Here is a 26,194-nt window from a genome sequence, read left to right as displayed (position 1 = left end):
TGGCAATTCCAAAAGGCTGGATTTTGTCATGCCAGTCACCTATTTAGACTATTTGTTTAATCCTCCCGTTTCAAATGGAAAGGTTTTGTGTTAGGAAAAATCAACAAGAATGCACAGGTGCTCATTTCCAACATTGCAATGATTTAAATCTCTCTGGCCGCAGTTTGATAGAAAGACTTTCAGGCAATGAAATCTCTGCTATTTAAAAAGGGCTTCGGGAGCCGAGCTCCCTTTAAACAACTAATTATCACCACGCTGCCTATGCCCTGGGATGTCAAATCCCCCTAGTAGGGCTATATTACTGATTATCCTTCTCATCTGTCCGATTACCCATTTCCTTAGGTTCTTATGACTGCAATGTGTTGTTGTATCTCATGATTTATGTTGATTGCTTTTATTTAGTATCCTGTTAATGGCTTGTGTTGATTGCGTTATTTAGTTCCCTCTGATTATCGCTGAGTGATGACTGTGATTTATGATTGTATTTTATGATGATGATGATGATCACTTGTTGGCTTGTATGTACACTGAGAGCTTATGCACCGGAGACAAATTTTTTGGGTATGTCCAGTCACGCTTGGCCAATAAAGTATTTTATATCCTATTCTATTCCATCCCATCTCATCCCATCCTATCCCATTCTCCTTCTTTCCTCCTCCTCCTCCATTCTATTCTATTCTATTCTATTCTATTCTATTCTATTCTATTCTATTCTATTCTATTCTATTCTATTCTATTCTATTCTACTCTACTCTACTCTACTCTACTCTACTCTACTCTACTCTACTCCTTATTTCTATTCTATTCTATTCTATTCTATTCTATTCTATTCTATTCTATTCTATTCTATTCTATTCTATTCTACTCTACTCTACTCTACTCTACTCTACTCTACTCTACTCTACTCTACTCTACTCCACTCCACTCCACTCCACTCCACTCCACTCCACTCCACTCCACTCCATATTCTATTCTATTCTATTCTATTCTATTCTATTCTATTCTATTCTATTCTGTTCTGTTCTGTTCTGTTCTGTTCTGTTCTGTTCTGTTCTATTCTATTCTATTCTATTCTATTCTATTCTATTCTATTCTATTCTATTCTATTCTATTCTATTCCACTCCACTCCACTCCACTCCACTCCACTCCACTCCACTCCACTCCCTATTCTATTCTATTCTATTCTATTCTATTCTATTCTATTCTATTCTACTCTACTCTACTCTACTCTACTCTACTCTACTCTACTCTACTCTATTCTTATTCTATTCCATTCCATTCCATTCCATTCCATTCCATTCCATTCCATATTCTATTCTATTCTATTCTATTCTATTCTATTCTATTCTATTCTATTCTATTCTATTCTATTCTATTCTATTCTATTCCACTCCACTCCACTCCACTCCACTCCACTCCACTCCACTCCACTCCCTATTCTATTCTATTCTATTCTATTCTATTCTATTCTATTCTACTCTACTCTACTCTACTCTACTCTACTCTACTCTACTCTACTCTATTCTTATTCTATTCCATTCCATTCCATTCCATTCCATTCCATTCCATTCCATTCCATATTCTATTCTATTCTATTCTATTCTATTCTATTCTATTCTATTCTATTCTATTCTATTCTATTGGCAACTGACTTATATTTATGACGACTGCAGTGTCACGGAGTTGTGGGATCCCCTTTTGTGACCTTCTGACAAGCAAAGTCAATGAGGAAGCCGGGTTACTCACTTAACAACCGGGTTACTCACTTAACGACTGCAGTGATTTTACTTAACAACCATGGCACAAAAGGTGATAAAACGGAGTGAAAGTCACTTAACAAATGTCTCGCTTAGCAACAGAAATTTTGGGTTTAATTGCGGTCATAAGTCAGGGAGCGCTTGTACAGCTAAGCTGAATCATAGGGCCGGAAGGGACCTTGAAGGTCTTCTAGTCTAACCCCCTGCCGAAGGTAGAACGACAGAGCATTTTAGGTGGCTCAGTGGCTAGGACACTGAGCTTTGTCGATCAGAAAGGTTGGCAGTTCGACGGTTCGAATCCCTAGTACAGGTCTCCTGCGTGAGCTGGGGGTTGGACTAGATGACCTCCAAGGTCCCTTCCGACTCTGTTACTGTTAAAGAGACTGTTACCACATGCAGTGGACTCCAAAATAAGGGCCGAGAAAAGGAGACGAGTCCTCAGGATACCTTTCCTCCTAGAAATCTCATTTTAGCGAAGCATTTGATTGTCCGTTCCGTCTCATGTGGCTTTTGACCTCACACTCCTTCCGCTGAGGACGTTAACAAGGTGGGTTTTTTTTTTTTGCTCCACTGTCCAGCAACTCGGCTTGCAGAAACAGAACTCCTGTCGGGAAGGAGCAAAATGGTCTGGAGACAGAGACAAATTGAGGCGGCGATTCTTAAAACATGTTTCCCTGGTCTACAAAGGGAAGGGGGAAGTTGCATCGTGCCAGGCCTCCCATAAATCAGGATTCATTGGCCAGACAAGATAAATGGGCGCAACGTTCCCGGAGAAATTAGCCATGTGGGAAGAAGGGTGGTGTCGCGTTCTGTATCTCCACGGGGCCAAGCTAAAAATGTTCACCACAAGAGGGCAGAAAGCACTGAGATTGGGGGAGAAAATTCACTTGGTTCCTTGCAAAATTCACTTCTTTCTTCCTTGAAGTTGGAGCAGAGAAAAAAGTTTGACTTCAGATTTAACAGATTAACAGAGTTGGAAGGGACCTTATAGGTCATCTAGTCCAGCCCCCCACTGAAGCAGGGGACCCTACATCATTTCTGACAAATGGCAGTCCAATCTCTTCTTGAAAGCCTCCAATGATGACGCTCCCACAACTTCTGAAGGCAACTTCTGTTCCATGGGTTGATTGTTCTCATTGTCAGAAAATTCCTCCTTATTTCCAGGTTGAATCTCTCCTTGGTCAGTTTCCATCCGTTATTCCTTGTCTGGCCTTTGGGTGCTTTGGAAAATAGCTTGACTCCTTCCTCTCTGTGGCAGCCCCTCAAATATTGGAAGCCTGCTTTCCTGTCTCCCCTGGTCCTTCTCTTCACTAGACCAGCCATGCCCAGTTCCTGCAACCGTTCATCGTATGTTTTAGTCTCCAGTCCCCTAAACATCTTAGTTGCTCTTCTCTGCACTCTTTCTAGAATCTCAACATCTTTTTTATAGTGTGGTGACCAAAACTGGATGCAGGATTCTAGGTGTGGTCTTACTAGGGCTTTATAGAGTGGTATTAGTACCTCCCTTGATCTTGAGTGTATCCCTCTGTTAATGCAAGTTAAGATTCCATCAGCTTCTTTGGCTGCCACTGCAGCTTTTCAGATGTTTTCCTTTGCAAACCCCGGTGGTGTCCTCTTAGGAGCAAGCAGAGGAAGGGTTGCAAGAAGTAGTAGTGGGATGGAATACTTCTGGTCAGCCTCCGAATCAGGCAACTTTGTCTTCTTTCAGGAAATCCGCTCCACTTTCCTAAAGGACCAGATGGGAAGAGGAATCATTTCTATCACTCATTGATTTTTTTTTAATGTTGGGTATAACTTGCCTTTCAGGATTGCCCTCATCTCATTTACATATATACACAGGGGTGAAATCCAGCAGATTCTGACAGGTTCTGGAGAACCGGTAGCAGAAATTTTGAGCAGTTCGGAGAACCGGCAAATACCACCTCTGGCTGGTCCCAGAATGGGAAGGGAATGGAGATTTTGCAGTATCCTTCCCCTGGAGTGGGGTGGGAATGGAGATTTTGCAATATCCTTCCCCCAGGAGTGGGGAAGGAATGGGGATTTCGCAGTATCCTACCCCGGGAGTGGAGAGGGAATAGAGATTTTGCAGTATCCTTCCCCTGGAGTGGGGTGGGAATGGAGATTTTGCAATATCCTTCCCCCAGGAGTGGGGAAGGAATGAGGATTTCGCAGTATCCTACCCCGGGAGTGGGATGGGAATAGAGATTTTGCAATATCCTTCCCCCAGGAGTGGGGAGGGAATGGGGATTTCGCAGTATCCTTCCCCTGGAGTGGGGTGGGAATAGAGATTTTGCAGTATCCTTCCCCCAGGAGTGGGGAGGGAATGGGGATTTTTCAGTATCCTTCCCCTGGAATGGGATGGGAATGGGGATTTTGCAGTATCCTTCCCCTGCCACGCCCAGCAAGCCACACCACACCCACCAAGTCATGCCCACAGAAACGGTAGTAAAAAAACTTGAATTTCACCAGTGCCCTGCACGGCATAGCCCATAGCTTCATTGAGCTACTCAAGCCCCCCCTCGTCACGACAAGGCAGTCATCCAATCTACTTAGCAAATCCTCCCATTGCTTGCGTTCTTTTGTAGGGCATAAAACAGCTCTGTTATTATTTGTTTGTTTATGTCCTCTTTTTAAGTTTTTCAGTTTAGCAAAGGATCGCCAGAGAGAAAACCAAACAGAACCTAATCTAGTGATTTGGCTGTTAACTGTAATTGCCCCCTGGAATTGATAAAACTCCAGAGGTTTGGCTGTATTAATCCATCAGCCATTTAGAGCAAACAAGCAACAAGAGAGGACAGTTGCATTCATTATTAATCTGAATTCATGTACTTAATCAGGACAGGTGTCTTTAGTCAAATCGATTCCCTGTTTAAATTACAGTGTCATAAAAACAAGGCAGCCCCTGTGTTCAGGACGCCCACATAACATATAATAAAATGGCAGAAGAAAAGGGAGGAGGTGGGTGAAGGGGAAAAAAAGAACCAGGATAAGAATAAAATACAATAGCAATAGCACTTAGATTTATATACCACTTCACAGTGCTTTACAGCCCTCTCTAAGCAGTTTACAGAGTCAGCGTCTTGCCCCCCAACAATCTGGGACCTTGTTTGACCGACTTCGGAAGGACGAAAGGCTGAGTTAACCTCGAGCTGGTCAGGATCGAACTCCTGGCAGTAAGCAGAGTCAGCCTGCAATACTGCATTCTAACCACTGCGCCACCGCGGCTCCTCTCTGTGGGATTCAGCCATGATAAAAATCAGATTTTTTTTCCCCAACAGATCTCCAAAAATTATCCCGGAGACCCCCTGATCCTTACCCTGCCTGTACTGCATTCACAGCCATGACAAACAGACGTGTATAAAATCAAAATGCCCTGTATCCATTGGGGATGGAAACATTCTCCTTGTTGCAATTGTGGTGCTGATATGCAACGTATTAAACATATTGTTCAAATTTGTCCACAACATACATCCTCTGGTTCCTTAGAAGAGCAGTCCCCAACCTTTGCGGTGTTCTGACGGATGCCCTAATTAAATCATGAGCCTCGAGCCAAGCTTCAAAAGAAATGCAGTTATTTATTAGGAGCTTCATGTTGGTTCACGTTCCAAGTGAAGCCAACTCTGACTCCATGTAATTTACGGCCCAATCTTGACCCTGTTTCCCCACTGCCCCCAGGGTGTGTCATCAGTCACTTTTGCCAATGAAGCAATTTCACAGGTTGTAGAGATGACTCCCCTCCGGCCGCTGTGGGTAACCCTCGGAGACAGCCTTGAGAGAGATACGTCTGGAATGTGATTTTGTTTTTGGCTGCTGTGCTGCTTCGCCGTTTCCCATCCCCCTTCCCTATGGCAACTCGAGAGTAGGGATGCTTTGCGAGTTGTCATGTGGCTTGGCAACCTGGCTGGGAAGGGAGAGGGTAATGGGCTGTGTGAGCGGCGGGCTGGCACGCAGGCGTGCAGCTTAACTTGCTCGATCAACGGGCTGGTGCACATGTGGGTGAGTGCCAGCCTGTTGCTTGTACATGCTGAGCTGCGTGCACACACGCACTTCGGCCATCCATTTGTGCAGCCCAATTCTAAATAGGCCACGGCCTGGTAGTGGGCTGCAGCCCAGGGGTTGGGAACCCTTGCCTTAGATGATAAGCACGAAGCAACCCCAGAAGCGGCCGCTGGATAGCTGAATCGGGCATCCAGTTATGAGGCCACTGCTGTACCCCCCTAGAGCTTTTATGTGTAATTACGTGGATAGCATGTCTGTGTTTACTTCTCTTCTGACATGTTCTCATCATACACTAAATAAGTAAATAAGACAGCCAGAAGATTTCCGATGATGGAATATCAATCTTCTTGGTTCTGGCTGGAAGGTGTAAATTTCTGGACAGCTCAGGCAAGTCTCATCAAAACAGTTGGGAACAGTTCAATACCTATTATGGAATGTGGACCATCAGTTTGGTCCAGTGGTGGGATCCTCCCGGTTTAACAACCAGTTCGGTGATTGCATGCTTTGCGCGCGCACCCAGTTTGAAGACACACACAGTCTGTGTTTCTTCGGAGGAGTAACACAGCTGATTCGCACAGCAATCGGCTCTGCCGCGCGAATCAGCTGAGAAGATAAAGGTGGGAAAATAGCACGGGTGGGTGGGCGGACCCATCTGATCATTGGGACGAACCGGTTCGCTCCCAGCCGATCGTTGGAGCTACCGGTTAGCCCGAACTGGTCTGGACCAGTAGAATCCCATCCTTGGTTTGGTGTTTGCCCACATTTTTCTCCAGCAATTTATCATGACCAGAAATGGATTTCTAAACTGTAGACATCCTTGATGTCTTAACGGGGACTTGTAGACTTAACGGGGCTTTTCTTCTTTCTCTAAGCTTCTGACCTCTGCTGACTGGCCTGTTCATGCGAACCCTTAAAAAGCTCTCCATTCACGATAATCCTTTCTCACGGCTCATTCTCTTCTTCCTTCCCTCCCAGGGTCAAGAAGAAGGATAAGCCCCTGAACCTCAAGATTCACAACAGCGTGGGGAGCTGTGAGAACATCCCCGCACAACGCTCTCCTCTCCTGTCCGAACGGTCCTTGAGGTCCTTTTTCGTCGGGCACCCTCCCTTCCTTCCTTCCACTCCTCCGGTCCATACGGATGGCATGTTCTCCACAAGTAAGTCGGACCTGGCGGGGTAGTTCTGGGGGAAGGAGGAGAAGAGGGGAGGCATACAAACACACACACACAATCACACACACACACAAAAATGTTGGGCATGGGTCTTCCAATCCAGTCTTGACTTTGTTTGAAATTGTGCTGGCTATACAAGATCCAGTGGTGGCTCAGTGGCTAAGAGGCTGAGCTTGTCGATTGAAAGGTCGGCAGTTCAGCGGTTCGAATCCCTAGCGCCGCGTGACGGGGTGAGCTCCCGTGACTTGTCCCAGCTTCTGCCAACCTAGCAGTTCGAAAGCAGGTAAAAAATGCAAGTAGAAAAATAGGGACCACCTTTGGTGGGAAGGGAACAGAGTCCGTGCGTCTTTGGCGTTGAGTCATGCCAGCCACATGAAGAGCGCTGGCTCTTCAGCTTTGAAATGGAGATGAGCACTGCCCCATAGAGTCGGGAACAACTAGCACATATGTGCAAGGGGAACCTTTACCTTACCTTATACAATGTCCAATGGAGGCTCCAAAGAGATCTGTGATTACTACTCAACGGTGTGCCCTGCTCTTTTTTTTTTGAATTTTATTCTTTGTTCTTTAGGTCCGAGAACTTATTTTAATGGAAGGGGTGGCTGGTTGAAGTTCTTCAGCGCTAATGCTGAAATTCAAAATGCAAACACTGATCCACTTTATTATTATTATTATTTTTTACTGCAACTCTTCTATCCCTTATTACAACTCTTTATCGTTAGCATCTAAAGGCAGGGCAAGAAGCAGTGGATGGAAACTTAACCAAGGAAAGATTGAACCTAGAAATAAGGAGAAATTTCCTGGAAGAACAATTCATCAGTGGAATGGCTTGCCTTTATGGAGTAGATGCTCCATAACTGGAGGTTTTTAAGAAGAGACGGGACAGCCATTTGGTATGGAGTCTTCTGCTTGAGCAGGGGGTTGGACTAGAAGACCTCCACGGTCCCTTCCAACTCTGTAATTCTGATAAGACCCCTACCTCAGGCAATTATCTTCCTCTGTAGGACCAGATCAAAGGGTAGCCATAAACCCTCTCCATTCCTGGCAAATAGATGGGGAAGTAATGGAGGTAGTGACAGATTTTATTTTCCTGGGCTCCAAGATCACCACAGATGGGGACTGCAATCAAGAAATTAAAAGATGCTTGCTCCTGGGGAGGAAAGCTATGGCAAATCTAGACAGCATTCTAAAATGCAAAGACATCACCCTGCCAAGAAAAGTGCGTATAGTCAAGGCTATGGTTTTCCCAGTTGCAATGGATGGCTGGGAAAGTTGGACCATAAGGAAGGCTGAGCGCCAAAGAATGGAGGCCTTTGAACTCTGGTGCTGGAGAAGACTCCTGCGAGTCCCTTGGACTGCAAGGCCATCCAACCGGTCAGTCCTAGAGGAGATCAACCCTGACTGCTCTCTAGAAGGCCAGATCCTGAAGAGGAAACTCAAATACTTTGGCCACCTAATGAGAAGGAAGGACTCCCTGGAGAAGAGCCTAATGCTGGGAATGATGGAGGGCAAAAGAAGAAGAAGGGGACGGCAGAGAACGAGGTGGCCGGATGGAGTCACTGAAGCAGTCGGCGTGAGCTTAAAATGGACTCCGGAGGATGGTAGAGGACAGGAAGGCCTGGAGGAACGTTGTCCATGGGGTCACGATGGGTCGGACACGACTTTGCAACTAACAGCAAAAGCCTTGCCAATGCCTACAGAGCCAAGGGCAGATGGCGTAGAGTCTTCTGCTTGAGCTGGGGGTTGGACTAGAAGACCTCCAAGGTCCCTTCCATCTCTGTTAATGCTGCTGTTATTCAGCCCTAGTCATCCCAAGTTAATTAGTATGACAGACCGGGAGATGCTCCAGAGCAGGCTTTTGACAGCACTGTCTTGCTTTTGCATCGGTGTGTCAGCCCCATGCTTCTCCTTGACAATCTGGCGGAGAGAAAAACAACCGTGTAGCCGAGGCCGGCTAACAGGAGAAGACATCCAGATGGAAGGGGTCAAGACACAATGGCTGTTGTCTGCCCCGCTCGGGCCTAAGGCTTCCCTTCGGGTGGTGCTGCTGACATCAGTTCTGATATGCAGCCCCAGCCTGGGTTGCCGAGCTTAGTTTTCCACTTGGCGCCTTGGGGGGTACTGGCATTTGTCTTGAGTTGAATGGCAGCTGCTGAGAAGGATCTCCTGAGGTCCTTTTGGGGGGGGGAGCTTTGGCATCCGTGCTACCTGATGGTATCTTTTCAGAAGCTGCCAGTGCAGTGGCCCCGTTTTCTTGCCCTATTTACAAGGTACCAGTGGAGGAGAATATTTGTAGCTCAGGTTTGAGATGAGGAGTTCTTGGTGCTCTCGGAGCTTGCAGATGTGACATCATCAGGGATAGAAGGGAGTGGAGTTTGCAGGGAGGTGGGTGGGGGGAAGGACGAGGAGGACGAGGGCAACTGTGGGGTCCTTGGTGCTCTCTGAACTTGGTTGTTTTCTTGCAGATGATTCACGACCCAAACTAGGCAACATTATCACTGTTAGAAGGGAGTTGGATGCGTGGGGAGGAGGAGGAGGAGGAAGGACTGTGGGGTCCTTGGTGCTCTCTGAGCTTGGTGGTTTTCTTGCAGACATTTCATTACCCTACTAGATAACATCATCAGTGCTAGAAGGGAGTGTTTTGCAGAGAGGAGGAGGAGGAGGAGGAGGAGGAGGGGGAGGAGGAGGAAGAAGAAGAGGAAGAGGGAGAAGGAGAAGAAGAAGGAGGAGGAGAAGGAGAAGGAGAAGGAGAAGGAGAAGAGGAGGAGGAGGAGGAAGAGGAGGAGGAAGAGGAGGAGGAGGAGGAGGAGGAGGAGGAGGAGGAGGAGGAGGAGGAGGAGGAGGAGAAAGGACTGTGTGGTCCTTGGGGCTCTCTGAGCTTGGTGGTTTTCTTGCAGATGTTTCATGACCCAAGCTAGATAACACCGTCAATGTTACTTACCTAGTAACTAGCTCAGAGAGCATCAAGGAACCCTATTTACAAGGCCCTTGGAGAGGAGGCAAGCACTGTCTTTGCCTGGGTGAAAGATATTGCATGGATCTGTTGATTTATACCACTCTGAGTGAGACCACGCTTGGAATGTTGTGCCCAGTCCTGGTCACCACAATACCAAAAAGATGCTGAGACCCTAGAAAGAGTGCAGAGAAGAGCAACAAAGGAGACTGAGAGAGAGAAAGGGAGAGAGATGGAGAAGGAATTGTACTCATTTTATGTATTCAATTCATGCTTATACTTACATATATTATCTATTTATTTATTTTATTTTTTATTTTAAATTGATTTATATGCCGCCCTTCTCCGGAGACTCAGGGTGGCTTACAATGCGTTAAGCAATAGCCTTCATACTTTTGTATATTCATACAAAGTCATCTTATTGCCCCCACAATCTGGGTCCTCATTTAACCTACCTTAGAAAGGATGGAAGACTGAGTCAACCTTGAGCCTGGTAAGATTCGAACCTGCAATAATTGCAGGCAGCTGTGTTAATAACAGGGTGCTTTAAACCACTGTACTACCAAGGCTCTAATATGTACTCGGCAAAATAAATAAATAAATTAAATAAATAAATAAACAAGAGAAAGAGAGAGAGAAAGGGAGAGAGAATGACAAGAGAAAGAGAGAGAGAAAAGGAGAGAGAATGAAAGAGAGAGAATGAACAAGAGAGGACAAGAGAGAGAGAAAAGGAGAGAATGAGAGGGACAATGAACAAGAGTGCAAGAGAAAGAAAGAGAAAATGAACAAGAAAAAAGAGGGAGAGAACAAACAAGTGAAAACAAGACACAGAGAGAAAGAGAATGAGAGAGAGAGGGAGAAGGAGGGAGGGAGGGAGAAAGAGAGAGAGAGAGAAAGAGACACAGTGAAAGACCCCTCTAGGATCTGTTTAAATTCTCCTGTCATATTGAGATGCTCTCACAATTTGGCTGGCATCTCCTGGGACATTTTTTGCCTTAATTGGTTATCTGATGAACACCCAAAGGAGTGTCTCTCTCCATAGTTAGACATTTTGAAGATGAGATTTGGAGGAGGTGAGCTGATTTGGGTACTTCAGAGCAATATTTTAAGAGAGGGTCCCCTCTCCTTCCGCTAAGCCTAACAGTTTTAAAAATCTATTCCCTCCATTATGATAATTTCAGTACTTTTCTTTCTTTGTGCATTTAATAACCTCACGTAAAAATTAACCAGACGTAAAAATTAATCTTCCATGAGTCCTTTTTAAAAAATTCAGTAGCCATAAATCCCAATGAAAAAAAGTTCTGGTCTCATATAATACAATATTATTCTTTAAAATGATTTGTATATGTGTTTAGTATTAGTATTTAATTTTTCTTGGCTTTTTCACAAGTTCTTTGAAGGGTCACTGAACGGAAGGTTGTAAGTCGAGGATTAACCGCATCTAATTTTTCATGTCTTTTTCGCAAGTTCATTGTACCTGGTAAAACGTCTTTTCATCCTGCGTCTGGCAAGGGTTGGACTAGAAGTCCTCTTTTTTTCCCCCATGTTTTATTTATTTTATTTATATAACATTCAATTTCCATCGAACAGTGTGTGATCTGAGTATAATTATTGTTAAACAATCATAATCCATGTATTTGTTGTAGCATTCATCATCATAATATTGATAATAGAATAATATAATAACAATAATACTTAACATCGTCTTCTTTAACAACTCTCCACATTAACATTTCCTCTTTTTTATGTCTCCTCCTTTCTAACTTCTGTTTCTGTTTGTCTAGTCATTGACAAAATACATCTCATATCCAAAAAAAAAAAATTCAGTTTCTTCTTTATCCTTGATAGTGAGCGTTAATCTATCCGTTTCTGCGCATTCTAATATTTTCTTAATTAGCTACGCCTCTGATGGAATGGCATTGTTTTTCCATTGCTGTGCAAACACAATTCTGTCTGTCTGTCTGTCTGTCTGTCTGTCTGTCTGTCTGTCTGCCTGCCTGCCTGCCTCTCTCTATTGTCTATCTATCAGCATCTGTCTGTCTGTCTGTCTGTCTCTCTCCCCTATCTATCTATCTATCTATCTATCTATCTATCTATCTATCTATTTATCTATCTATTTGCCTCTCTCTCTCTCTCTCTCTCTTATCTATCTATCCATCTATCTGTTTGCCTGTGTCTCTCTCTCTCTCTTTCCTATCTATCTATCCATCTATCTATCTATCTATCTATCTATCTATCTATCTATCTATCTATCTGTCAACAAGTACAAGGAAACAAGTAGCATTATAGACATAGCCATGGACACATGAAAAAAATTGGCACAAATAAAAGGATATAAATAGGCAAAACATAGCCATAAACACAGAACGATTACATAGAAGTATACAGTAATTCTAGTTGCGGTTAATAGATATAAAACCAGATACATAGGACTTTTATCATATAACTCTCCTTAAAGTCCCATTATGATTCCATGATTCAGTTTTAGCTGTTCCCAAATCCCTCTTCATTCATTAGCCCACCTCCCCAGTCTGGGGAAAAAAAATTCTACTCTTAAGTTGAAAGGGAAGGAAGGATGTTTCAGAGCCTGTTCTTCGAAGCGCTCCGTAATCATTGCGAGATGATTCCATGGGGCGCCCCAGATGTCACCTCCAGCCTGCTTGCATCTCCACGGGTTGCCTGCTGGACCCCACTTCCCTGCGGAGGGGGCACGAGGGGCCATGCAGATTTTGGGTCTTGTTGTCACAACTGCCGATCAGTGGGAGACAGCCGTGGCGCGTTGACCTCGCCGTGGTTCTCTCTCTTGTCAAAGAGGAAGAGAGAAGGGGGCGACCCCCAGGCCTTCTCCCCCCACTCCTCTCCCCCACCGCTGTGTCTTGTCAACCAGAGCTTGTCAGCTCTGAGAGGCAAAACCTGAATAGTTCTCCCTGGAACAAAGGCTGCAGAGCTGAGTCTAGAGTTGGAAAGAAAGGACTGTGCCAGTTCCCTGCGCGGAGCTTTGTCCAAAAGGACGAGAATCAAGAGCACGTGAAGAAGTGTTAATACCACTCTATAATGCCCCGGTAAGGCCACACGTGGAAGACTGCATCCAGTTTTGGTTACCACGGTGTAAAAAAAAAAAAAAGATGTTGAGACTTTAGAAAAAGTGCAGAGAAGAGCAAGTAAGATGATTAGGGGACTGGAGGTTAAAATGCCAACACAGTTCTAGGCTGCATCAACAGAGGGATAAAATCAAGATCACGTGAAGTGTTAATACTACTTTATAAGGCCTTGGTCAGGCCACACTTGGAATCCTGCATCCAGTTTTGGTCACCATGATGTAAAAAAGATGTTGAGACTCTAGAAAGAGTGCACAGAAGAGCAACAAAGATGATGAGGGGACTGGAGGCTAAAACTTATGAAGAACGGTTGGAGGAACTGGGAATGTCTGGTTTAATGAAGAGAAGGACTAAGGGGAGACATGGTAGCAATCTTCCAATATCTCAGGGGCTGCCCCAAAGAAGAGGGAGTCAAGCTATTCTCCAAAGCACCTGAAGGCAGGACAAGAAGCAATGGGTGGAAACTAATCAAGGACAGAAGCAACTTAGAACTAAGGAGAAATTTCCCAACAGTTAGAACAATTAATCAATGGAACGACTTGCCTCCAGAAGTTGTGAATGCTCCAATACTGGGAGTTTTTAAGAAGAGATTGGACAACCATTTGTCTGAAAGGGTTTAGGGTTTCCTGCCTAAGCAGGGGGTTGGACTAGAAGACCTCCAAGGTCCCTTCCAACTCTGTTATTTTGTTATTCTGTTATAAGGATGGAAAGGAAGCTTCCTGCCTGATTTATGACTACAGGTTCACAATGCAACCAGACAGTTGTCCTTTATTGCTACGATTCCTCTTTTAACATCAAGGAAATTGCTGCTGTTTCATCTTCTTTGGGCTTGGAAAAGAAAATATTAAATTAACGCACCCACTCTGAAACCTACCGGAGCTCCTCCGCAGCCGCATTTCAACCTTCTTCCTTTTTACCTTACATGCCACTGCAAACATCGGGGCCATCATTAATCCTTCTGATCCTTCATCCATCACGCCTGTAATGAAAATAATTACCTGAGAACCACAGAGGGTTTCTCAGGGCTTTGTTCGGAGGTCGCAATTCCTGGTAGACTTTAATAATATATATAAATAAATTTGGCAAATGAGCATGTTATAGAAAATAATTAAGTGCCTCAGCTAGGCTCCCTCCTTCCCCTTCCTCTTCTGTAAAATAGCGGGATTTAATTGAGTAAAAGTCAGTCGAAATAACCTGTGCTAAAGCAGAAGGCTTAATTTAACTTCAGGTAAGTATCTGTAACTGCCTGGGTCCACAAAGGAGGAGAGGTAGGGAGAGAAAGAGAGAGAAAGAGAGAGTAGGGAGGGAGAGAAAGAGAGAGAGAGAAGAGAGGGAGGGAGAGAAAGAAAGGGAGAGAGAGAGGGAAAGAGAGAGTAAGAGAGGGAGAGAGAGAGGGGGGGAGAGAGAGAAAGGGGGAGAGGGAGGGATGGAGAGAAAGAGGGAGAGAAAGAGGGAGGGAGAGAGAAAGGGAGAGAGGGAGGGGGAGAGAGAAAGAGAGGGAGAGGGAGAGGGAGGGATAGAGAGAAAGAGGGAGAGAAATAAAGGGAGAGAGAAAGAGAGGGAGGGAGGGAGAAAAAGAGGGGGAGAAGGAGAGGGAGGGACAGAGAGTAAGAGGGAGAGAAAGAAAGGGAGGGAGAGAAAGAGGGAGGGAGGGAAAGAGGAGAGGTCAGCTCGTTTGGGTAAGTTGATTTAGGGATGAGCAAATGGCATTTCTGAAAATAAAGCGATGCCTCTCGGCTCATCCAGACCAGATCATGAGTGGTATAAATCAGCTGCTTTCCAGGGCTCTTGGACAGAGGACTTTGATTTAATGCCTGATTGTTGAAATGCTAATTCCTCAAAGGAGGCAAGCGCAAGATTTTGGACCCCAGTCTAGGAGTCCCACCTAGAATGGTTGAGGTGGGTGGCAGATCAATTGAATAAAAGAAAGAAAGAAAGAAAGAAAGAAAGATAGAAAGAAAGAAAGAAAGAAAGAAAGAAAGAAAGAAAGAAAGAAAGATGGAAAGAAGGAAGGAAGGAAGGAAGGAAAGAAAGAAAGATGGAAGGAAGGAAGGAAAGAAAGAAAGAAAGAAAGAAAGAAAGAAAGAAAGAAAGAAAGAAAGAAAGAAAGAAAGAATAAAATAAACAAGAGACTGGAATAAAGTGCAGGTAGAAATCCTAAGGGTCGAGCTGAGCACCATAAGAGGCCAGAACCAGGTGAGAGCGTTTGGCCCATCTGTTGTGGCCCGTCAGCGGCCTGTGCAGCTAGTAGCTGATTCCGACAACGAGGAGGCTGGTGTGGTGCTGCGCCAGCAGCCTGTGCAGCTGGTGCTCGAGTCAGACAATGAGGAGGCTGGAGAAGATTTGATGCCACATGCAGGGATTCAGCCAGGGCCTTCAGAACCTCCAGAAGCTCCCTTAAGTGAAGAGGAAGAAGAGGAGGAGCCTCTTCTCAATGCACAGGTGCACAGAGCTGCCAAAAGGCAGGAGTGGTTACTCAGGAGGAGGTCTCCTCGAGAGTAAGGCTTGGGGCTAATTGGCCACTCCCTTAGCCTATTTAAGGAGGAACGCCGATTGCAGCAAGTTGTAAGGAATAACTTTAGTTCACTCTCCTTCGCGTCTGGATTCTCTGCAAATTGCTTCTGGGCTCTCTGCCAACTCTAGTAAGACTGTGATTACCTTATCTTAGAATTCTGGTAGGCTGTTAAGACAGTTCAAGAACGTTATTTTGAGTAAATAAGCTTTGTATAGAGTTTGTGCGCATTCTTTGGGGTCCGTAGCTGGGGCAGAACTCCCATCAGTATTGCTGAACCACAGGTAGACCTCGACTTACGACAATTCATTTAGTGACCCTTCAAAGTTATAACAGCACAGAAAAAAGGGGACTTACGACCGTTTTTCAAACTTACAACCGTTTTTCAATGGATTTTCAAACTTACAACCATTGCAACATCCCCATGGTCATGTGATGAAAATTCAGACGCTTGGCAACTGCTTCATATTTGTGACGGTTGGAGCATCCCGGAGTCACGCGATCCCCTTTCGTGACCTTCCATTGCAACCTGTTCCCTTGGTTGATTGTTTTCCCTGTCAGAAAATTCCTCCTTATTTCCAGGTTGAATCTCTCCTTGTTCAGTATCCATCCATTATTCCTTATCTGGCCTTCAGGTGCTCTGGAAAATAGCTTGACCTTCTCCTCTCTGTGGCAGCCCCTCAAATATTGGAAGATGCTATCCTGTCTCTCCTGGTCCTTCTCTTCCTTAGACTAGCCATGCCCAGTTCCTGCAACCGTTCTTCATATTTTAGTCTACAGACCTTTGATCATTTTTGATAGATTCAGATTAACAAGAGTTGGAAGGAACTTTGTAGGCCATCTAGTCCAACCCCCCACACAAGCAGGAGACCCCACACCATTTCTGACAGATGGCAGTCCAGTCTCTTCTTGAAAGTCCCAAGTGATGAAGCTCCCACAACTTCTGAAGGGAACTTCTGCCTAACTGGTTGATTGTTCTCACTGTCAGAAAATTCCTCCTTATTTCCAGGTTGAATCTCTCCTTGTTCAGTTTCCATCCATTATTCCTTATCTGGCCTTCAGGTGCTCTGGAAAATAGCTTGACCCCCTTCCTCCTCTCTGTGGCAGCCCCTCAAATACTGGAAGACTTGCTATCCTGTCTCCCCTGGTCCTTCTCTTCACTAGACTAGCCATGCCCAGTTCCTGCAACCGTTCATCGTAGGTTTTAGTCTCCAGTCCCCTAATCATCCTGGTTGCTCTTCTCTGCACTCTTTCTAGAGTCTCAACATCTTTTTTTACAGTGTGGTGACCAAAACTGGATGTAGGATTCTAAGTATGGTCTTACTAAGGCTTTATAGGGTGGTATTAGTACCTCCCTTGATCTTGATTGTATCCCTCTGTTAATGCAATTTAGGATGGCGTTGGCTTTTTTGGCTGCCACTGCTGGCTCATATTTAGCTGGTTGTCCACTAAGACTCCATGATCCCTCTCCCAGTCACTGCTATTAAGCCTGGTTTCACCCAGTATATATGTGTGCTTTTGGTTTTTTCTTACCTAAGTGTAGGACTTTACTTTTCTGGAGCAAGCATGGGATGAATTTGGAAATGTTCTGCTTATCACTTCCTCCCGGATTGGAATCGAAGGGCTGACTGCATTTGGTCCCTAGCTCTCGGCAATATATATATTTTTTTCCTTTTCTTCGCCCCGTAAAATCAACCGTGCCTCTAAGTTATGCTTTCTTACGCAGCAAAGGGAGCTTTATCACCACACAGGAAATCAGATGCAAATGTAACCTTCCAAAAATGGCACGTAATTAAAAACACACACACACCTTCACCTGCCTTTATAGCCAAGCTGGGATAACGAAAGCCAACCTCGGCATTCAAAGCCTCTAAGATAAAATGCTATAAAATTTGCTTCTCCGGAGCCCGAGGGCTCAAAGATTGACTGATGTATATAGAAAAACCCTCAGGGGCTAAAGCTACCTGCCTGCCTGCTCGGTGCTTACAGATGGTCAAATTCCAGCAGTCCAGGTATACATACGTACATATATATAATATCTCCGAAATTTCCAGCGGGGCCCCCGTGGGCCCCTCGGCTTAAAAAGAGAAATATAAACGGACTCCTGGTTGCAACGGTTGGCAGCTTTCTTTTAATTTGCTCTTCGAGGCAAGCCAGAGTATTTATTCTTGCAAACAGTCATTTGCAAAGCCTTCGGAGAAGGCTTCGTTCTGGTGGGTCAGAAGCAGAGCTGGGCGGGCCGTGGAGAGGGGAGGGGAGAGGAGGAAATGTCAAGCATCTGGAGAGCCAGAGGTGCGTGCGTGCATGTGTGTGTTTTGATGGGAGAATTAAAAAGGATACAGCGGTCACAACGACTCCGAACCCAGCAGTATTCAAACCGCAGCACAGCAGGAAAAGAGATTTTTCTCCTTGGGTCTCTCTTGGGGAAAGGATGCAATGGCGCCTCCCTCCTTTCACATTTTTTTCCCCCAGCGATTCCTTTGTATATGTCCAAGTCCTGCCTAAATATGGATAGATCGGAGAGTGAAACCCTAACCATCACCACCCCCAGAGTGGCTCACGAGAAATTAGGTAAGATTTAAGATTCCTTCAGAGAGCAGCCGAATTTGAAAAGCCCAACGCTTCGGTGCTAGTTCACGTTAGCCATAGAGAAACGTTATCCAGCCCCCTGCATGGTGTCATGCCCCTCCAAGCCCAGAATATCTTCTAAATCAGGGGTCTGCAACCTTAAACACTCAAAGAGCCATTTGGACCCGTTTCCCACAGAAAAGAAAACACCGGGAGCCACAAAACCCTTCCTGTCCCTGACTATTTCTTGAGCGGCCACAAAACTAGCATATGTAGTCGAATTAAATGTTCTGTTTTCTTCTGAAACTTTTCTTTTCATGGATTTTTACACCCTGCCAAAGGCTTTTCTGGGCAAAAGTTCAGAAGCAAGAGATGCCGACAAGAAACAAATGTAGCAACGTTGGTTTCCTATAAAGATCCCAAGAGCCGTTGCTGCTCTTTTAAGCCTCATGGGAGTGGCCAATCATCTCCTGGTCTTACTCCTGAGTCGTCCTTTTTGCTTTAGCTGCTCTTGCCTTCTGGCAGCTCTTCGCATGCGTGCATTAGGAACAGGCTCCTCCTGTTCCTCTGCCTCTCTGCTATCCGCCTCTGGAGGCTCCGGAGTCCGCGCATCGCTCCCAGATGGCCCTGGCCCCATCTCTGCCTCCGACGCAGAGCCCTCATCCGGGACTCCAGGACTGGCCCATTGTCCTCCCCAGCCACCTCACTGTCCGACTCCGCTGCCAGCTCCACAGGCTGCTGGCGGACCACAACAGTAGCAAAACATCTGCAATGAAACAACCAAGCTCAGGGAGCACCAAGGACTCTACATGCAAACGCAGGTATCTTTAGGAAATATTGGTCAGTAGGGAAAGCCTATATAATAAACCTGAAAATGTCACTTTCTGTTGGTAGGCGAGATCAGAATTCAGCAGTTGGACTGGGAAAAAGAAATGAAAATCCTGGGAAAAAAACCTGCCTTGTAAACATATTAAGTTCCAAAAGGAGTCCAGAAAACTGATAGTATCTATCACTTACCGCACCTGTGTCTGGTTTGCCAATTGCACAGTGGCAGATAGGACAGCGCTCCAGAGGGTCAACGTCATTGCCCAGAGGATCATTGGTTACCCTCTCCCCTCATTGGAAGAGCTTTTATAGCGCCCGCTGCCTTAAGAAAGTTCAAAACATTCTTAAAGATTCATCTCACCCTGGGCACCCTTTTTTTTTTTTGAACTATTACCATCTGGCAGACGGTACAGGACAATAAAAACAAGGACAAATAGGCTGAAAAACAGCTTCTATCGCAGGGCAGTAACCATATCGAATTCTACGGTATAGTGCAATATTAATGCAATATCGGGGTTTTCAATTCAATTGTATAGAATGCGAAGGATGGGTAGTTTTTGTTTTATTGTTTATGTATAATGTACACTGACGAGAGGGACGCGGTGGCTCAGTGGCTAAGATGCTGAGCTTGTCGATCGAAAGGTCGGCAGTTCAGCGGTTCGAATCCCTAGTGCCGCGTAATTGGGGTGAGCTCCCGTGACTTGTCCCAGCTTCTGCCACCGAGCAGTTCGAAAGCACATTAAATAAAATGCAAGTAGAAAAATAGGGACCACCTTTGGTGGGAAGGGAACAGCGTTCCGTGCGCCTTTGGCGTTGAGTCATTCCGGCCACATGACCACGGAGACGTCTTCGGACAGCGCTGGCTCTTCGGCTTTGAAACGGAGATGAGCACCGCCCCCTAGAGTCGGGAACGCCTAGCACATATGTGCAAGGGCAATATTTACCTTTACTTTACATTGAAGATGGCATTTAATTTCGTTGTACGAGGTGCATTGACAATAAAGTAAACTAACATTAACCCCTAATTAACTGGATCCTCCTTATGGCTGAAGAGAAAGCCATTTTTTTCTCCCTTTATTCATTGCATTCTTCTTGTCTTCCTCCTCTGTCTCCAGATACACTCTCAGTACCTCGCTGGTCCCCCCAAATTCCTAGACGGGATCTTGGAAACTCAATCAAACACAGGTATAACAAATATATATATATATATATATATAAAGGAAGAATCTGCAGAGTGCTGGCAGAGATAGTTATTTTATTTTACGATATAATGGATGCAAGGGTAGCTGTTTATATCCACCTTGTGGGCCCTCAAACATATCACTCATTCTTCAGCTTTCTATGCACCATTGTTACCGGTAGCTATGGATACTTGGGGACAGGGAAATCAAACAATACTCCAATCCCTTAATAACCACCGTGAGAACACGTATGCATAAAGAGTTACTCCAGGTGATGGAGTCGTTCAAGGACGCTAGCGTGCTCTGCGTCGAAACGGAATTTCACACCACCTCATATTTTGTCAGTTTGGGGGTTTTGAAAGTTCCCAACTGCCCTCTTTGCCTCGGTGGGTATATAGTTGGTTTGACTCGCTCAAAAAAAAATATTTAAAAAATCTCACTTGCGTTTAACTACTAAGAGCAAGCGAGTTGCAATTGATTTGTATTGGCTTGCTACGGCAGAAATCAATAAGTAATTCGGACTCAGGTGCCTGGGAGAACTAAGCCTGCAGAAATCATGGAAGATTTATTCAGTGAGAAATGCTCTCATTTGGAGAAGAGAAAGCTTTTATAGGCTTAACTGAGGCCAACCTCTCTCTCTCCCTCTCTCTCCCTCCCTCCCTCTCTCTTTCTTGCTCTTTCTCTCTTTCTTTCACACTTTTTCTTTCACTTTTTTTCTTTCTCTTTCTCTCCCCCTGTCTCTCCCTACCGCTTCCTCTCTTTCTCGCTCTTTCTTTCTCTCTTTTTCTTTCTCTCTTTCTCTCCCTCTCTCTTCCTCTCTCCTCTTCTCTCTTTTTCTCTTTCACACATTCTCTCTTTCTCTTTTATTTTCTCTTCTTTCTCTCTTCCTCTCCCCCTCTCTCTTTCTCTCTCTTCCTCTTCCTCTCCCCCTCCCTTTCTATTTCACTCTCTCCCTGTCTCTTTTTCTTTCTCTTTCTTTTGCTCTCCCTCCCTCTCTCTCTCCCCCTCTCTCTCTTTCTTTCTCTTTCATTTCTCTCCCTCCCTCCCTCTCTCTCTTTCTCTCTCTCTCTCTCTTTTGCTCTTTCTCTCTTTCTCTCTTTCTCTTTCATACTTTTTCTTTTTCTCTTTCTCTCCCCCTGTCTCTCCCTCCCTCTTCTTCTCTCTCTCTTTCTCTTTCACACATTCTCTCTTTCATTTTCTCTTCTTTCTCTTTTCCTCTCCCCCTCTCTCTTTCTCTCTCTTCCTCTCCCCCCTCTCTCTTTTTCTATTTCACTCTCTCTGTCTCTTTTTCTTTCTCTTTCTTTCGCTCCCCTTCTCTTTCTCTCTCTCTCTGTCTCTCTCTCTTTCATTTTCTCTCTCCAGGTTTTCCACAAAGTATTGGATGTCTCAGACATGCACCGTCTGTGGGAAAGGAATGTTGTTTGGGCTGAAATGTAAAAACTGCAAGTACGTCTCCTTTTTTGTCATGTGTGCATTCCCCAGACACCTAATATACTGAATTGTTGTGGCTAGGTTCTGCTTTCCTTTGCTGCAGACTTCTGGCCCTTCCTATATATCTCCCTGCAACTCCTGTTCATAAGGAGTCTAAAATAAGGAGTTTTTTCACCAATATTTGTCAAGGCTGGGCCTTTGGTATCAGAGAGCTGGAAGTGCTGATTTTGCACAATCAGCCAGCTTGATCTGGAAGTCTTTGTCGTCCTATAATTTTGTAGACAACCAGTTTGCTCTAGTGGTTAAACTACCAGGCTAGGAACTGGGAGATGGTGAGTTCTAGTCCTGCCTTATGTGTAAAAGATAGCGGGGCAACTTTGGACCAATCACCAGAAGACAATGAGTTTTAGTCCCGCCTTAGGCATGAAAGCCAGCTGGGTGACTTTGAGCCAATCACCAAGAGACAATGAATCCTAGCCCCGCCTTAGGTGTGAAAGACAGGAGACTGGGAGTTCTAGTCCAGACTTAGGCATGAAAAGTGGCTCGGTGACTTTGGGCCAGTCCCTCTCTCTCCGCCTAACCCCGCTTCACAGGACTGTCATGGTGGGGAAAATAGGAGGAGGAAATAGTATCAGGTGTGTTCTTTCCCTTGAATTGTAAAAAAAAAATAACAAAGGCGGGATATAAAATAAATAAATAAATAAATAAATAAATAAATAAATAAATAAATAAATAAATAAATAAATAAATAAATAAATACCTGTCTACCTACCTACCTACATACATACATTCATACATTCAAAGAAACTCCATTGCACTTCTTCCGGAAGGGCAGTAATCAGTGCTGGGATTCAAATTTTTTTTACTACCGGTTCTGTGGGTGTGGCTTGGTGGGCGTGGCATGACTTGGTGGGCATGGCAGGGGACGGCTACTGCAAAATCTCCATTCTCACCCCACTCCAGGGGAAGGATGCTGTAAAATCTCCATTCCCTCCCCACCCCATTAACCTGTTTTCCAGCTCCATTCTCCTGTACATGGCAACAAAGGAAGACCCAGCCAATCAGCTGGGACTTGGGAGGCAGCGAAAAGATCAGGGGGTGGAGCCAGCCAGAAGTGGTATTTTCTGGTTCTCTGAACTACTCAAAATTTCTGCTACCGGTTCGCGAGAACCGGCTGAATACCACCTCTAGCAATAATCCAGTCTGAACTATTTCTGAAGTCCCACTTCCCATGAGCCGAGCCTCAAACCAGATGTTTTTTCTGCTTGATTCCTCCTAGGCTAAAGTGCCACAACAAATGTACCAAAGAGGCCCCACCGTGTCACCTGCTGATCATCCACCGTGGAGGTAAGAGCCACTACAGTCACGTTTCTAATTTTCAACCGAATCCTTTGATTACCAGATCACGCTAAACATTTTATTGGTTCAATAAGCGGATAAAATAACAGATCGCCAAAGGTGGAATGTTTTGCTCCGCCTCTTTCTTTATTTTGATTTTCCTCTTCTCCAGCCTTTTCTCTTTCTTTCTTTCTCTCTTTTGTTTTTGATTCAGCAAGATTAGTCCGGACAGAATCTGTGCCATGTGATATCAACAATCCATTGCGGAAGCCCCCCAGATATTCAGATCTGCACATCAGCCAGACGCTTCCCAAAACCAACAAAATCAACAAGGTGAGATGTTACAAAAGTCACACAACCCTGGGGTTGCTTTCTAATTTAGTCTTACAGGTAGTGCAGTTAGGGACTAAACGGGATTCTTAACTTCTTTCCCAATTTAGAAAGCAGTAGATACAGAATGTGGATTGAGAATAAGGATGTTTATTGTTCGCTCCTGTTATGACTGCAGGGAATTGATAGAAAGGACCCATGTCTCAAAATCTAGAGAACTGATGAACAGGACAGAATAGAAAATATATTATGGGCAGTCCTCGGCTTACAGCCATTCTTACAACCAGTCTTCGGCTTACAACCATTCTTTACAACCAAATCTAGAGAACTGATGAACAGGACAGAATAGAAAATATATTACAGGCAGTCCTCTGCTTACAACCATTCTTACAACCAAATCTAGAGAACTGAGGAACAGGACAGAATAGAAAATATATTATGGGCAGTCCTCGGCTTACAACCAATTTTACAACCAAATTTAGAGAACTGATGAACAGGACAGAATAGAAAATATATTACGGGCAGTCCTCGGCTTACAACCATTCTTACAACCAAATCTAGAGAACTGATGAACAGGACAGAATAGAAAATATATTATAGGCAGTCCTCGGCTTACAACTATTCTTACAACCAGCCTTCGGCTTACAACCATTCTTTACAACCAAATCTAGAGAACTGATGAACAGGACAGAATAGAAAATATATTATGGGCAGTCCTTGGCTTACAACTATTCTTACAACCAGTCTTCGGCTTACAACCATTCTTTACAACCAAATCTAGAGAACTGATGAACAGGACAGAATAGAAAATATATTATGGGCAGTCCTTGGCTTACAACTATTCTTACAACCAGTCTTCGGCTTACAACCATTCTTTACAACCAAATCTAGAGAACTGATGAACAGGACAGAATAGAAAATATATTACGGGCAGTCCTCTGCTTACAACCAATTTTACAACCAAATTTAGAGAACTGATGAACAGGACAGAATAGAAAATATATTACGGGCAGTCCTCGGCTTACAACCATTCTTACAACCAAATCTAGAGAACTGATGAACAGGACAGAATAGAAAATATATTATAGGCAGTCCTCGGCTTACAACTATTCTTACAACCAGTCTTCGGCTTACAACCATTCTTTACAACCAAATCTAGAGAACTGATGAACAGGACAGAATAGAAAATATATTATGGGCAGTCCTCGGCTTACAACCAATTTTACAACCAAATTTAGAGAACTGATGAACAGGACAGAATAGAAAATATATTACGGGCAGTCCTCGGCTTACAACCATTCTTACAACCAAATCTAGAGAACTGATGAACAGGACAGAATAGAAAATATATTATAGGCAGTCCTCGGCTTACAACTATTCTTACAACCAGTCTTCGGCTTACAACCATTCTTTACAACCAAATCTAGAGAACTGATGAACAGGACAGAATAGAAAATATATTATGGGCAGTCCTTGGCTTACAACTATTCTTACAACCAGTCTTCGGCTTACAACCATTCTTTACAACCAAATCTAGAGAACTGATGAACAGGACAGAATAGAAAATATATTATGGGCAGTCCTCGGCTTACAACCAATTTTACAACCAAATTTAGAGAACTGATGAACAGGACAGAATAGAAAATATATTACGGGCAGTCCTCGGCTTACAACCATTCTTACAACCAAATCTAGAGAACTGATGAACAGGACAGAATAGAAAATATATTATAGGCAGTCCTCGGCTTACAACTATTCTTACAACCAGCCTTCGGCTTACAACCATTCTTTACAACCAAATCTAGAGAACTGATGAACAGGACAGAATAGAAAATATATTATGGGCAGTCCTTGGCTTACAACTATTCTTACAACCAGTCTTCGGCTTACAACCATTCTTTACAACCAAATCTAGAGAACTGATGAACAGGACAGAATAGAAAATATATTATGGGCAGTCCTTGGCTTACAACTATTCTTACAACCAGTCTTCGGCTTACAACCATTCTTTACAACCAAATCTAGAGAACTGATGAACAGGACAGAATAGAAAATATATTATGGGCAGTCCTTGGCTTACAACTATTCTTACAACCAGTCTTCGGCTTACAACCATTCTTTACAACCAAATCTAGAGAACTGATGAACAGGACAGAATAGAAAATATATTATGGGCAGTCCTTGGCTTACAACTATTCTTACAACCAGCCTTCGGCTTACAACCATTCTTTACAACCAAATCTAGAGAACTGATGAACAGGACAGAATAGAAAATATATTATGGGCAGTCCTTGGCTTACAACTATTCTTACAACCAGTCTTCGGCTTACAACCATTCTTTACAACCAAATCTAGAGAACTGATGAACAGGACAGAATAGAAAATATATTACGGGCAGTCCTCTGCTTACAACCAATTTTACAACCAAATTTAGAGAACTGATGAACAGGACAGAATAGAAAATATATTACAGGCGGTCCTCGGTTTACAACCATTCTGACATCCAAATCTAGAGAACTGATGAACATGACAGAATAGAAAATATATTACAGGCAGTCCTCGGCTTACAACTATTCTTACAACCAGTCTTCGCCTTACAACCATTCTTTACAACCAAATCTAGAGAACTGATGAACAGGACAGAATAGAAAATATATTACAGGCAGTCCTCGGTTTACAACCATTCTGACATCCAAATCTAGAGAACTGATGAACAGGACAGAATAGAAAATATATTACAGGCAGTCCTCGGCTTACAACCATTCTTACAACAGCTGTCTTAGCATTCCGATGATCATGCAATTCAAATTCAGGTGCTTGGTAACCAGCGTTTATTTATGATGATGATTGTGGCATACCAGGGTCAGGCCATCGGCATTGGCAACCTGCCACGGTTGGCTTCCGACAAGCCAAGTCAGTGGGGGGGAAGCCGGATTCACTTAACAAGCAGACAATTCACTTAACAGCTGCAATGATTTGCTTAAGAAAGCTTGTAAAAGTGGGTGCAACCCACGCAACAACCACTTTGC

At 44.2% G+C, this 26,194-nt stretch overlaps 1 protein-coding gene across 2 annotated transcripts in view; it reads left to right on the top strand.

Moving 5' to 3' along the window:
• Positions 1-26,194, top strand: part of KSR2 (kinase suppressor of ras 2) — a 187,356-nt gene that overhangs the window by 86,603 nt on the left and 74,559 nt on the right. For both annotated transcript variants that reach the window (XM_087880196.1, XM_087880197.1), the window contains exons 5-9: positions 6,733-6,914; positions 20,001-20,070; positions 21,429-21,512; positions 22,777-22,844; positions 23,050-23,168. In XM_087880196.1, the coding sequence (XP_087736322.1) occupies positions 6,733-6,914; positions 20,001-20,070; positions 21,429-21,512; positions 22,777-22,844; positions 23,050-23,168 (523 nt within the window). The remainder of the gene's footprint in view (positions 1-6,732; positions 6,915-20,000; positions 20,071-21,428; positions 21,513-22,776; positions 22,845-23,049; positions 23,169-26,194) is intronic.

This window comes from Pantherophis guttatus, chromosome 17 (assembly GCF_059756535.1).
Source record: "Pantherophis guttatus breed Tessera chromosome 17, ASM5975653v1, whole genome shotgun sequence".
In the NCBI taxonomy this organism is placed as follows: Eukaryota; Metazoa; Chordata; class Lepidosauria; order Squamata; family Colubridae; genus Pantherophis; species Pantherophis guttatus.
Note: the sequence above shows the minus strand (reverse complement) of the source record. Positions and strands in the feature narration are given on the sequence as shown.